The 15,201-nt window shown below is 35.8% G+C and overlaps 1 protein-coding gene across 1 annotated transcript in view; it reads left to right on the top strand.

Moving 5' to 3' along the window:
- The first annotated feature begins 2,408 nt into the window (after positions 1 to 2,408).
- The window catches only part of ccbe1 (collagen and calcium binding EGF domains 1), a 53,336-nt gene continuing 40,543 nt past the window's right edge, over positions 2,409 to 15,201 (top strand). The window contains 3 exon segments of the mRNA XM_058758866.1: positions 2,409 to 2,426; positions 2,523 to 2,647; positions 2,783 to 2,863. Of these exon segments, the coding sequence (XP_058614849.1) occupies positions 2,541 to 2,647; positions 2,783 to 2,863 (188 nt within the window). The 5' untranslated portion in view covers positions 2,409 to 2,426; positions 2,523 to 2,540.

The raw sequence follows: 15,201 nt of genomic DNA, 5'->3' as shown, positions 1-15,201 counted from the left end.
CATATTTGTATCATTTCGAATTCGGCTGACTCATAACACTGTATCAAAACAGTTCTTCATTTTTATGTAAATGAGACCTTACGGAGCACAGGAATTGTTATCTTATAACTAATGCAGTCCTGTTACACTGGATAAAATGCTTAGTTAATCACTAAAAACAACAAATTGTTTTATCATATCTGTTTGATTAGGAGTAATACTCTTAAAAGAGCAGGTGTTCTCTGTCTGAAAACAATTCATTTGTTCTGTTTACTTGTTCTGCTCGGTGTTTGTGTGTTTGAATAGCACAACATGAATTATGCAACCACCTGAGAAAAAAAATATCATAAAAACAGCTGGACAGAATTTGAAAACAAATGTCGGGTCAGTGAAATTTAAAATGTAATATCCGCAATCATACTGTGATAAGAAATCATGGTTAAGGACAGTTTTTTTGTTTTTGTTTTGCAACTAATAGGGATAATTTTGATCTAAAAGGGATTAGAATAATTTATTTACATTCTTTTTTTAAGAGGGGGGAAAAAAAGAGTGAACTTTTGATACTTAGTTTAAAGTCTCCATAAAGTCTAGACATTGGCTTTGATGACATCAACCTTGTGTCTTAAATCTGAAGCTTGGATTGCAATGAAAGTGTTGAAGGAAAAAGACAAGCAGGGTTTCTCACTACAAAAAACAAGGCATGAAAACTAATCTCAGCCAAGATTCATCAGCAGGATCATGCAAACAGCTCCATGGAAACACGTCCTTTTGGAGGCAGATCATTTATCTGGGCTTCCAAGCACTTGAGATCGACACCGTCTGATATGTTTAGAGTTGCTTATTCATGAGAGATGGTTCCCAATCTCATGAGATGTGAGATTAGTCATCAGGAAGGTTTGCTGGCGAGGGCGTCTTCATTTCATCAGATGGTTGGGGATGGAGACTGCAAACAAGAAACAGCTGTTGTTTTGTCAGCCACTAGGGGGCAAAACTTTCAGTAAGTCTCCTCAGTTCATCAGTGCCACAACTAACATAGTTCTATCAATCACAAGGGTATGGATAGCACTAAAATAAAAAGAACTACAACATTCAATACATGTACTATTAGCTTAATTCTTTTTAATTTCCCCTGGCCTTGTGGGACATTTGGGTCCCTTAACAGCTTACATAGCAGTCAGAGGTCAAGGATGAAGAATTGGTGCAAACAATCCCTGTTGTGAGGGAATCAGTTAGCCAACACGGTCTCATTTGCCTAGTTTAACCTCAGAGGGCAATCAGAGTGAGAGCTTTAAATTATGTCATTGTCATGACAGGGCATATAATTATTTTATAATTTCATATTTAAAAATTTTCTCACAGATAAATTACAGAATTATTTCACAGATAAAAATTTTTTTTAAATTAAATAGCATTACATTTGCACTGCCAATGTACAGATTTTTTTAAGAACTAAACATGGGGAGGTTAAATGTCAACTACTTTGTCAAGCATCTGGCCTATCTGTTAGGCTTTTTTCTATTCTATACTAAATATTATACATGCAATTTTTATTATCTAATTAATTGAGAGACACATGTTTGTTTAACATATTAGCACACATTTATGACTCCGGCTGTGTCCTTAAGTAGTTAAAATAAAATTTGTTTACTCAATAAATGAATAAATGTACAATGTTGAAAAAATTGAAACTGTAAATAAAAGAAAGACTGAAGTATGTTTTACAAGAAAATACAATTTCAGTTTTTCTACATGAAAATTTCACCTTCAATTCAATGTGTTACTTGCTGTTTCTTTGTAATTTTTTGTGCAATTTCTGATTTCTACACCATTTTTTTCAGCACACATATTATCATACATTTATATATGACTTTAGCTGTGTCCTTAAATAGTTAAATGTATAATAATAACAAAAATGAATGAATAAATAAATAATTAAATAAATAAATATGCTTTAAAATGTTTTTATGTAGCCTATTATAATATAATATTTCAGTTTTTCTACATGAAAATTTCACCTTTAATGTGTTACGTGCTGTTTCTTTATATTTTTTTGTGCAATTTCTGATTGAAAATTATTTCTACACCATTTTTTCAGCACACATATTATCATACATTTATATATGACTTATAAGCTATAAGCTGTGTCCTTGAATAATTAAATATATAATAATAATAAACAAATAAATAAATACATTTGGTATCTAAGTGTTTTTTTGTTGTTGTTGTTTGTTTGTTTGTTTTTGTTTTTTTATATACGTAGCCTATTATAATATAATATTTAACTCAAACCTTACACACAAGGATTTCGCCCCAGGAATATCTTTAATGTTACATGTGGCAGTTATTAAATATTAAATTCATAACTTGCTTTCCTGAACCTATGGAAGTTGATCAAGTGCGGGAGTAGGAGGGGCTGGTGGGAATCTGCGCGTGGGGCTTCGCAGGAGGTAACCAATCAATACTCTCTCAATTCCTCAAAGTAACGCTGAACTTCAAGACGCTGGCTTTAAACGGACAAATATCTTTTTCTTTTTTTTTTTTAGCATCTCAGAGTGTCTGAAATGAGCTACACGGGCAGAGGAACTCCTCTCAGACTTGCTGTGGTGGTAATGCTGTTCTCATCGGGAACGCCGTGGACTTTCCGAGAGGAGAAGGAGGATGTGGACAGGTAAAGTGTCCGTGCAGTGCGCGCGCTGTCAGCTCGCTGTTTACAAGAACTCAGAGGATTGAATGTTTGTTTCTTCTGCGTGAGGCAGATTTGTTTACGTAAAAAGAAACAGCTGACGGCTCCTTTGTCTTACAGAGAAGTGTGTTCAGAGAGCAAAATCGCAACTACGAAATACCCGTGCGTAAAATCCACAGGAGAGGTGACTACATGCTACAGGTAAGAGACTGTTTACTTCTCCATATTAACATTCTGTAGGTTCTTGTGTATGATAATGTTTATATATTGGCTTTTGTAATGTAGTATGTAATATAATAAAATCGTTTTGTATTTATTGAATTGGACGTCACCACTTCCCATATGGGATAAATAAAGAGTCCTGATTGTCTGTCTATCTATCTGTCTATCATGATTGTTTATTTTACATTTTTATGCAATGAAATCTGTTTTGCCTGAAGTTTTTCTGAAAATCTTGTTTGCAGGTAGGCTGCCAAGAAATTATGTTTAGTTGTTTTATGATTAAGTTTGAAATGGTACCACTGGCTCCATTTCTGAAGGCAGCCAGTTTTTAATGTACCATGGTATTCTACATCACTAGCAATACAGACTCCAGCTGTGCTTTATGCATTTCTTATGTGGCCAGGGAGAAAACGTATTAAGTTTATATTTAGAAAATGAGACCCATATTTTTTTCCTTTTAAATTTAAAATGACTCAAATTTGTTCACTCAGTTACTATTCTTTCTCACAGACACACATACACGCACACACACACACACACACACACACATATATATATATATATATAGGGAGAGAGAGAGCGAGAGATTAAAAGAGACTTTTAAAAATGCCAGATTATCACTTGCTTATTAAGTGTTTCCTCGAGAGTGACCTGTACTGTTTCTGTTCCCAAAGTGGCCAGGGATTCCTTTCATTGGGTTAGCTGTGTTGGTGTCTTGTGTGGGGCATGTAAAATAATCCTGTTTTCATTCCTGTGACCGTTTAGAATTAGTGAAAGAAAGCAAGGAGATATTATTCTTTGAAGGTTAGGGATTATGATGCTGGAACTTTAAGCCGGCTCCGGATGCAAAGCAGAGCCAGACTCCTCAGCTTTACGGTGGTAACTTGACTTACTCTCAGAACCAACTGACTTGCTATGTTCAACACAAAAGTTTTTTATGAATGTACTTGTATCCAAGTTAACAAGGATACAGGTTGCTGAGCTCCAAAAGACAGAAGGCACCATAAACTTGGTCCATATAGTTTGTCCTCCAAAAAAGTAAAGTCAATGGAATACTTTTATTCTTCAACATTTCTCCTTTGTTCCATGGAAGACAATTTTCATTTTGGTTGTTTCATTTCATGAATTATTGTGAATTATTCCTTATCTAGAATAAAAATCAAGCAATAGAAACTGTATATGAAGAGATTTTATTCTCTCTCTTGCATCACTTCTTAGTCGTCACCCTTTCTCTTCTATGGTGGTGCATTTCATTCCACCTGCATGCTGGAAGTAGCAAGTTAAAGCACAAACTACTACAGGCTTTTTATTTCAGCAGGCGTTGATGTGCGATGCTTTGAAACGCTTGCCAAAATTGTCGTTAAGCTTGTCCTTGTAAATTCTTGGCGTGTGTGGTGCACCAACACTGGTGACCTGTGGAGTCCCTGAGTCTCTCAAGCGTGCATGGAGAGTATTTGCACACTGGGTTTCATGTGAGCAGGCTTGCTATTACCATTTGCTCATATGCAGATGACTAAAATGACTCAATCGCAGTGTTGATATGAGCTCATTGTAAATTAACAGGTGCAGTTAAGCCACCACACCTCTTTTCGTTTGTGGCTTGGCGACTCTTAAACTCATGATGTGAGGAAATATTTGTTCAACTGATGCTTCTGATCTGATCTGATCTTCCGTGCATCTGTTCCTGTGGTAGACACATGCCTGCAAGGCAGGGTTTGTCTCTTGTATAGATCATATAATGTCAAACAGAGGAAAACGTTCAAGCATCGCAGTGTGACATTTTCTTTGGTTGTGATCCATCCTGGAGTTGGATAGTTTCAAAAACTGGGAAAGGATGTAGCGCTAAAACGTTTGGTCCATCATTGAGTGTTTAATTTTTTTTTTTGAGTTCTTAAGGGCTGTGTCTCAGAAAATATCTATGCATGTGTGTAAAAGTATTTTGGCGTTATTTTGTACTAATATGCATGTGGCTAATGGTTAACACTTGTATCTGAATAAGGGCTGTCAGTTGATTACATTTTAAATTAAACTACATTATTTGCTTTTTTTTCATCGAATTAAACTGCATGTTTATGAAAATAGTCCACAGGTTTTCACATTTTTATTTTTGTTTTATTGAATAATTTAATTTAATTATAATAATTATTAACACAAAATTCTTTTAAACACCATTTATATAAGTAATCACATAAAAGAAATAAACTGACAGCTCTGATCTGAATGCTTTCATGTTGCTAAAATGTGGGCCAAAGATTAATTAATGGTAAGTTTTATTGGAAGGAAACCATTTTACAAAGGAAAGCAGTGTATTCTGAAAGTCTGCTGTGCAGTTGTTGATATTGTGCCATAGAATTTATAGGTCTTAGTTTTAAATGAACTGCAGCATACAAAGTGAGTTAGTACTGTAGTCTTGGATTAATAGACGTATTTTTTCTCAGGACTGGGATCAGGGACAACATTGTGAAGCCAGATCAAAATGAATCAGAACAGCCCTTTCCAGAACATACTGAAGGTGTTTCTGGAGAACTTGGTTCTTGGTTGTTCTTCCAAATATTTCTGGTGGTTTCAGGCCTGTTTCTACACTCTTGAAGCATTCCAGGCCAAAAGGCAAAGGGAACCAAACAGACAAAGGCCATATCATATTAACCTCTCGTTTTTTTTCCTCTCACTAACTCCTCTAGGGCTGAAAACCAGCCATGAACTTAAACATAAAGTTCATCTGACCACAAGCACTTGTTCGTCGCCAGAAGAAAGCTTTTTAATTATCGGCTGAACCTTTATACAAACTGGGAAGCCTCTAGAGGCCAGTCGCATGTCTTTCACGACCCTCTAGTTCATCTTTAATGTCCACTGGTGTCGAGGGAGTTTATTTCCAGAAGTGTCCATTAAAAGAAACAAGATCATATTGGGTTTTTCAACCCAGACATGTCTAAAAGCTCTCTTGAGCAAATGCAGATGTGTCTGGCATATGCACGGTAAGCTAAAACCTGTAGCATGGCTTCACAAGGGTACTGGTTGCCTACCACTGAACAGCTCCAGGTCTGATTGTTGAAGTACTATGAGATTTGGGACTGAAAGCAGTAGGACAACGGTTTTCCAAAATACTTTATCTCTAGTTCCATTGTTTGGACAAACAGGTTACAGTAGCCCCATCCCATACTCTTTGGTTTAACCAGGAGGTGAACTACAGGAATCCATAATTGCACTACAACAAAGTCCTTCACAAATGTGATGTTTAGTACTTTTTTGTTTTTTTGTTTATGACCATGAGGCAAGGAAATGTTTTTTTTCCCCATCTTTTTTGTCAGAGGACTGTATTGAGGAGAAGACAATTGAAGTTGAAGAATCTGTCAGTGTCCTGTTTCTTTTGTATTTGGAACAGACTTATTGTTTGTTCTCTTGAATACACATGGGAATATTTGAGTTATTTTTATTCTGTTCATCAGTTTTGATGAACACAGTCCAGAGGCATGTAGACAAACTGCTATCTATGGAAACTTGTTTCTACCACAGAAAAAGAAGGTATTTCCGACATTTAATCTCAGTTCTTGCGGTTCTGAGTTCATATCTTACAATTCTGACTTCTCAGAATTGGAAGATATAATCTCAGAATTGTGAAATGAACTCGCAATTCTGAGAAGAAAACTCTGAATTTGTTAAAATTAAAAAATGTAAAAAAAAAAATGTAAAAATTATTAGATGAAAATGTCACAATTACCTTTTTTTTAATCCATGGTTGGGGAAAAACATGCAGATTTGTAAAATCAGAAACTCAGAATTATGAGGGGAAAAAGTCAGAATGGCAATATAGCTTATGGCTTGCAATTGTGCGATATAAACTCATAATTCTCAGAAAGTCACTGTGAGATATAAACTTAAAAAAAAAAAATGTATTACTTTTATTCATGGTTTTATTCAACAAGTTTCTATAATGGTCAGAGCACGGTGGTGAGGAGAAAAATGTAGCACAGATTTAAAAAAATTGGTTGACTTTTTTTCTTACTAATTGTCTTAATTAAACTCGCATCATTTGTTAGAAAAAATCATGTGCTCTCATACAAGGTTGTTTGCAATTGTTTTTGTGTTTGGATTTTTGAAGTCCATCACTTTTAATTGATTTAGACTTTGTGTTCATATTTCATCAGGAACAGTTTATCTAAACTATTTTTTATGAGCATGAACTCTGTCTTCTAGATTAACACTTATGAAATATGGAACAAATCTCATTTAACGGCAACACATGTGCAGCTGAAGACGTAAGAGACCTCTGCTACTTAATTGCAAAAATATTTAAGTGTGATTTATTTCCAACAAACATTTTATGAAGGGTTTGTACTTCCCTTTAATATTCAATAGACACAAGGATGTAATTGATGCGAATCACTCTCAGAGCATCTGCCCTTTGGGATTCCAGTGCATTTAATTTCATGACTTAGGCAGAAATATTACGCAATTTTACAATGATTAATGCTCTTCTTGGTTAAGTTAACCAGATGGTTCATATCAGTGAAAGTCTTCATCAATCAGCTCAAAGTGCTCATCAGGCCGAACACGCTGTCAAACAAACCGTTTTGTCCACCAGCTCGTGAAATTCCCGGGGAATCGGATATTGGCGTTGTTGACCCATGAAACGAAAAGGGTGATTTAACAGGAAATCCTTTGCATTGTTCTCTGTTGTGTCTTTACGATTACCGTGGGGATTAATGGCAGCAGATCAAACAGTGGTCAATGTGCCAGTCTTTTGTTTGTGGTATTGTTTTTTTGAATATCATATGAATTCCTTCTTGTTTGCTCATACAGAGCTCTGGTTATAGTCTCTGTTATGGGGTGTTTTTATAGCCACAATGATTTTACGCAGGGGTTACGATTCCATCTGAATGTGTATCTTTTTAAAGCACAAGTGAGTCATGAGTTCAGATGCTTAAACCAAATGGACCACTGACCACCAAGTCAACACCACTCAAGCTGATTTATAAGCTTTTCAACTGGCCGGTATTTATGACAGGGATGACCCTCATTGTCCTCTCCAAAAACCAAAAAGTTAATGAATGTCCACATTTTCAGGCAGCTCAGGAACGCGCTAGATCGAGTGACTGATTCTAGTTGGGACGCAGCCAGAGTTTATTTGGGATCAGTTGAGCCAAGCTAGTCAAAGCATGGAGAAAACTGAATGCATTACCCAACAACCTCTGGAATTTACACAAGTCCCTGATGGATTCTGTGATAATTCTGTTGAAAATAGCGGTGGTGGAAAATGGCGTTTGTTTTCTAGCACTCTCCTTTAATATTTTCTCTCTTTGCTTTCCACATCTTGTCATGACGCTGTTTCTTTCAACGCAGGTCTGGTTGGTGATGCCGTGTTGCTGTGTGTACACAGCTGTAAGCCATGAATTCAGATGTGTTCATGAACGTTCTTCGAAATATCAGTCTTGAAGAAATTATCCAAGGTGAAACGCCCCATTGACATCTAAACAAATTACGTCAACTTCAGACAGATTGGCTCGTGTGATTTTATGAATATAATGAAACCATTATGATATTGATCTATAAAGTAGATCATTAGCTGTGATTTTTATTTGAAAAATCTCCAGTGAATCTCTCATATAAAATGCTATGAATGGCTCCGAAAGTAGCTAGAAGGGAAACTTAATGACTAAAGAAACAACTAGTCAATACTAAAGAATATAAATTATGCAACCATGTTTTTACTAGCCTACTTATATAAGCTTGTGAAATTGTTTTTAAATCATATTTCAGACAGTACCTCATAAATGATCAAAGCAATACCATGTTATTGTGAAGTGACATTATGGTGTCACATACAAATGATGGCCATCCCTCTCACTGTCTTATGTTCACAAAGGTTAATTTCCTGACCACAGTTTTACATAGTTTTGCTATTAATCGCCAATTTTCTTGCAGTAATTACAAGCAATGGTGGACTGTTTTGTCTCACTAGTCAAAACGATACAGACTCATGGTTAGGCCGGTAATGGTTTGCTCATGCAATTAGAAGGTCAAAGGGCAACAACCTGAATAATTGGGGCCTGATGTGGTAAATCCAGTGAACCATGTTGCTGTTCAACCAGTTCCCATTACTTCATTTTATTCAATTTAGAATAACGGTTTTCTATTGTAATATATTTTAAAAAGTTATTTATTCCTGTGTTGGTAAATCTTAATTTTCCGTAGCCATTAGTCAGCTTAATATTTTTGTGGTAACGGTGATTCATTTTATTTTTTGATAATAAGACAGAATTTCAAAACACAACAGAATATATTAAAATGTAAGTCTTTTGTAACATTATTTACTGTTGCTTTTGATAAATTTAAAACATTCTTATTCTGAATAAATACAATTCTTTAAAAGAAAAAAAACTAAATATGTTAGTGTAAATGTATAACTTTTTTATACTGTGTGCATTTGCATAATATAAAGCGTACAGTCACTTTAGTTGTCAAAAAACACAATTTTAGTTTACATTATAAACAGTAAGGGAGTTGCCACTATTGAAATGCCATGACCAATCAACTACTACTCCCTTTATAGCAGTAACCCAATATTTATGCAGTTTTGATTGTGGAGTAAATTGATATAGGTGATTATACACTTGGAAAAAGGGTGTGTTACATATCCCAAATAAATCTCTATCTCAGGTGTCTTGCAGCACATACTGTATGTCACACATACAGTACATCATCTGTTCATTTCAGTGCTTTGTGAATGGAAAGCATATACAGGGCTCGCAAAATTTCAAAATCCCTGGTAGCCCTTCGGGCAGGTACTCTTCAGATTTTGGTAGCCCGAAAATTAATTTAACTAGCCCAAATGAAATTTATTTTATTTTTTTATTTTTTTAAATATAGAAAATCAGATAGGAGTTTAAATGTCAAATCAAAAATATCTTCAATACACAAATATCAACAAATATGAAGGAAGGAATCTTATTTCACTATTTACAGGGTATCTGCAGAATTTTTAAAAATAAATTTAAGGCAATTTATGACCCATTTTAAGAGCTGCATGAGTAAAATGAACACAGAATGAGCGGGGTTGGACAATGGTAACATGCAGTATTGAGTCATAAAATTACATGATTTACAGCTCAGATACAGGTTTTCACAAAAACAAAAATCTTATACAACAGCTTTTCAGGTTATAGACCATTTTTATGAAAAGGGATAAATCAAGCATATAAATTATGTTAATTTAAAGTGTATTAATTGTTAAAATTTTTAGAAGGCATATTAACTTCTTTCTCATTTACAACTCTATGTGTTTGCTGCGTAAAAAGTTGATATTTGCATTGATCTGACCATAAACAGCAAGAAAGGCTTATTGGAAATGCAAATTCATCCTCTGCCACGAGGTGGCGCTTTAGGAGCGCTGAAATATTGCGGTTTCCCCGGAAACGCTGTACACAAAGCAGCTCCGCGCTCAGAAACGCTGCTTTATCAGGCATTATAGTTTAGATGAAATTAAAATGCCAACGACACATTTCTGAGGACACTCGGTTACCTTCAGATACATTCACATAAAGACATCCACGCCGCGTTTTGACTTGAAACGTGCAGCGCTCATATTTATTCAATGACATCATTGCCTTTTGAAGTTTAATCCTGCATTATCACGACTCTTGTCTTTCTGTCCCCAACTGTAAGACCTCTAGAAATTATAATTAAGACATTTCTTATACCATTTAACGTATTTAAAACTTTTTATGGCCTTAAGTTTGATACAACTCACTTTAAGAGTTTTTAAGGACCAGCGGGAAATCTGTATTTAAGGAGCCCGTCGGGCAGGCGGTGATACATTTTGGTAGCCCGACTGGAAAACACAATAGCCCCGGGACGTCAGGCTAGCGATTTTGCGAGCCCTGATATATACTAAGTGCAACTGAAGTCATGTGATCTAGAACTAATTGTCTGGTACCTTTGGCTCTGTTTCCAAGGTCAAATTAATTTGAAATACGCTTGTTGTAGGATGAGTTTGCTTGTATAACTGGTGAATCTCAACCCTGAGAGACATTGCCAGTTGGCAGAACCTTCCCTGCTTGAGTTCTGCCAGTCGTTGAGGATAAATAAGTCAATGCCTCAGCTCATTGAGAAACCTCTCGGCTGAAGTGAATGTAAAATGAGTCTCTCTCCATCCTGGCTTCAGAGAGACCTGGGGAACTTGATATTTAAGGCCTATTTTTTCCAGTAGTTGACTGAAAAAAGAAGACCTCTTTTCGGCACAATCTGAGAGCACAGTTGAGCAACAGGGAGTCTGCAGCACTGTTTTGGATATCTTGGCAGGCGTGCGGGGGAGAGGACGTGTTGTTTTTGTTGTGTTGCATTCCTCAGTGATGTATGAATTGCCTTGGATCTCTGGTCTTGCTCTCGTTCACGTTTGCTGATTGCGCATCATTATATCCTGTTATCTATCCTAAAGTTATCACATCTCTGTTTCTCATCATTATTTAAAGTTGGGACGGTGGTGTCATGTCCCTAGTACTTTGACATCTGACCGAAGTTTGTATGTACTATAATGTGTGGCGATCTGCTGGAATTCTGTAACTTGTTTGCTGAGTTACAGTTGCATGTGTCACCAGTGGCGTACAGCGGCCATGTTTTCTACCACACACAGCTGTGCGCTCTATACTGCCCTTTTGCTTTTCTGCGGTTCACTGTCCGTTCTAGTGAAATCACAAATCAAAATGCAAACAAATGTGTTCCCACTGCTGATATACATCTACTGTGGCACAGCTGCAATTTTGGCTTATTAAAATCAAAAATTATTTTAAGGCGGGTTGGAGCCTTGAATGTCTTGTATTTTAAGCGAAAAACATTTCCACGTCATCCATCCAGTTTTTGACACAACTAGCACTACCACTTAAAAGACACAAGGGAAACAATGAAGCATCATTCTTACAAACGCAGAAGTTTTAGGTGAAATTTTCATGTCAGCCATGATGATTTACATCTTGGCAAGTGTTTTGATCCACCTGTAAGTAATTGCAGTGGGTGTAGATTGATATCTGCCATTAATGTAGTTTTCTTAATGTTCTCATGTCAGTCTTTTTAAAAACAATGCAGAGCAGATGCAGTTAACTAAAACACTTTGTCACCAGAGCAACCTGATGTTTATGTCAGAGGTCTTCAGCTGTCTGTAATTGACGGCCAATCACAAGAGAAGGAAATTGTTAATACGAATCAAGTGTTTTGTTGTATGATAAAGTCATTGCATAAGCTGAAGATTGTGAAACGGTATGTTTTGTGCATGAACTCATTTTCCTTGCACTTTCAAGGCTGTAAAGATTCGAAGCGCCTTTTATCAGAGCTGTAAATAAAAGTAAAAATTTCCTTGTCGTTTCTTTTGGATGGTCTTCAGTAATTTCTCTCCACTGTTTGGAGAAACAGAAAAATTATAGTCTCTTTCTCCCCAGAGCCATTTTTATTGAGTTAGCCATGTTAACAAAGTATGTTGTTACAGTTATGAAGGATAGGAAGACATAATTTGCTTTTATCTAGAAATATCTACTGGAGTTATTGACTAATTTTTAAATTAAAAACTATATTTCTGCATAACACATTCTTTGCTATGTTATTCAGCTCATTTCAGATGATGTCAAGCAGTAGTTATTTGAGGCATAGAGGCATTGATTGATGTTCTCTGAATTTAATTACTTATGTTTTCCACCCAGAAAGAACCCGAGGCAAAGTCAATGTGAGCAGTTATTAGATTAGAGAGTTTGGATGAATATAGCATTTGACAGGTAGCTCTAAACAAACCCAAATTAATAGGTTTAATATTCAATGTATATAGCGGCCTTAAATCTCAACCAGCGGATAGTGCTGGCTTTCTTCCTAGGCTCATGATATGTAATGAAGTACACTGGTATAGGAGTATCACAGCAGGATATCTTGTGATATGCCAGAGCACTGGCAAACAAGCTCTATAAATGTCATATATATCTGTTAAGTCTCATATATCATCATGAGCACGCTTGGTAAGAATTCTTCTGCTTCTCAGAGTCAGCCATAAACCAAAGCTGTAGGCAGTCTTTATTTTATTTGCAGTATTATACCATTGCGTGACTTTTTACAATAAACCAGTACTGAGTTCAATATGAAATCATTTGATTCAGTTCATTTCACGTCTTTGTATTTGTGGATTCCTCAGTGTGTACTAAAGGGAAAAAATGTCCTATTTATAGATGCAGTGTTTTATGCCACGCTTGAAAGGTTGCGGTATTTATAGATGTATTCATGCAGAAATCTAAGTGAGATGTGCAGTAGTTTCCCATTCCTTTTCCTGATGTCTTTCTGGTCTCACCAGGCTAAATGAACTTGCATTTTACTGTTATATAATGTATTATAATTTAGTGCGGTTGTTTATTAGTACAAACACAGTTTTTGGATGGCTTTGAATTCCTTTTTTGTCTTGAAAGCTCTCTGTGGATTGTCTTTCCTTCCTGATTTTCTTTGTGTTTGAGTGCCAAACTTTAAGAATCTCTGCTCTTTGCGGCATGATGTGCCAGGCAATACACAAGGCCAATGAAGTGAATTACAGTAAAAGGTCATTCTCTTAGATTGTAATTCATTTGTGAAGTGCTCTCTGCAAGATGCATAGATCATCTGAGACTGTTCTTGGTGACTTTTGTGTCCCTCGTAGTGTGTAAATAAGATGCATAGTTAATAGACTTTTAAAAATGAATTATGGCCTTTTGGAAACGCAAGTATCATTATATAGGCCTAAATGGAATTTACTTTCATATAAATAAAATGTAAATAAAACATCTGTATGCTTGTAATGTAAATATTATAAAACTAAATATTTATTTATTTATTTAAAGGTGCTATAGAATGGAAACCTGTATTTACCTTAGCATAGTTGAATAATAAGAGTTCTGTACATGGAAATGACATACTGTGAGCCTCAAACACCATTGTTTCCTCCTTCTTATGTAAATCTCGTGAATAAAATAGACCACTGAAAAATAGGCGAATCAGAACATAACACCGACTGTGACGTAACATTCGGGATCACTAATAGTTACGCCCCCAACATTTGCATATACCCGCCCATGTTCTAGGCCAGCTGAACCTACACAGCCAAATCATCAGAAGTTGTGCAGGTATTGTGAAGAAACAAGCGAGGACAACCGCGAAAATGGCAGATCATGGAAATTAATGTTATGTTTCAGGCTGTGCAGCAGATGTGAAGTGCAGGGATGGGTTGGTGTCTGTATTCAGAAAGGTACGGAAAGCAAATAACGCGTTCTAATAATATAATGCAAACCTCTAAAGGGATATGGTTAGCTCCTTGCTAGCGGTAGCCTGTTACATTGCAGTACATAAGATTTCACTTACCACATAAACAGAGTAAGTAGAGGCGACTGAGGATGATGGCGAATGATTTACAGATCCTGAGCACCACTGACAAGCATCTGATCTTGTAAAATGTGTGGTAAGTACTGCCGCTCCATAGTATAAACAGTTTGTGCAATCGCGAATCTTGAAAGTGAAAGTAAAAAGCGATCGTGCATTTGAAAGCAGTTTATAATTACCCAACGATATAACTGTGAGAAAGAGTATTTAAATATATAGTTTCCACCCTGTGTTTCCTTCCTGCTGTGAGCTACTGAAATAAGCAGCACTGTGAAACAGCCAATCAGAGCAGAGCCGCACTGTGAAACAGCCAATCAGAGCAGAGCTCAAGATTATTATTCATGACCCTTCCAAATAAGCCAATAAGGAAATTAACTGCAAGTAAGTTTATCACTTTAAGTGATTTTAGATTTTATAAGTTATTGACCTTACATGGTCAACCCTGTTAGGGTGGTTTTGTACTTTGTAGAAATAACTGTCAATCATGTTACTTCTCATAAGGTAGATTAACATTGATTACTGTAATTAAAGCCAGGCACACATTTCAAATGATAAACAATTTTATTTGGACACAAACACAGAACTTGCAAAGTGATCAGAGTAATAGTGATTAGTTAAAATTAGTCTTTTAGATTTTAATATCGTCCTGAACGTGGCCATACAGTATATTGCTTTTACTCCTAAATTTTTCTGTTGATGATGAGAGTTATCCTAATTATTTAATTTTATTTAATTTTATTTTTATTTAATTTCACAATTTTATTGTGAAAAACTATAGCGTCACCTAATCTTTTTATATAAACCTGGTCTTGGAATGTCTCCTTTTTTCATAGCCTTGAGTCTTATTTACATAGCTTATGTTTCCATAACATGCTCATTGTTCTCATTTACTGTTCATTACATTGAATATAGTTGCCATGGTTGTTGCATTTCTTTGCCAGGGT

This window comes from Onychostoma macrolepis, chromosome 21 (assembly GCF_012432095.1).
Source record: "Onychostoma macrolepis isolate SWU-2019 chromosome 21, ASM1243209v1, whole genome shotgun sequence".
Classification (NCBI taxonomy): domain Eukaryota; kingdom Metazoa; phylum Chordata; class Actinopteri; order Cypriniformes; family Cyprinidae; genus Onychostoma; species Onychostoma macrolepis.
The sequence above is the reverse complement of the archived record's forward strand: the minus strand, read 5'-3'. Positions and strand labels throughout refer to the sequence as shown.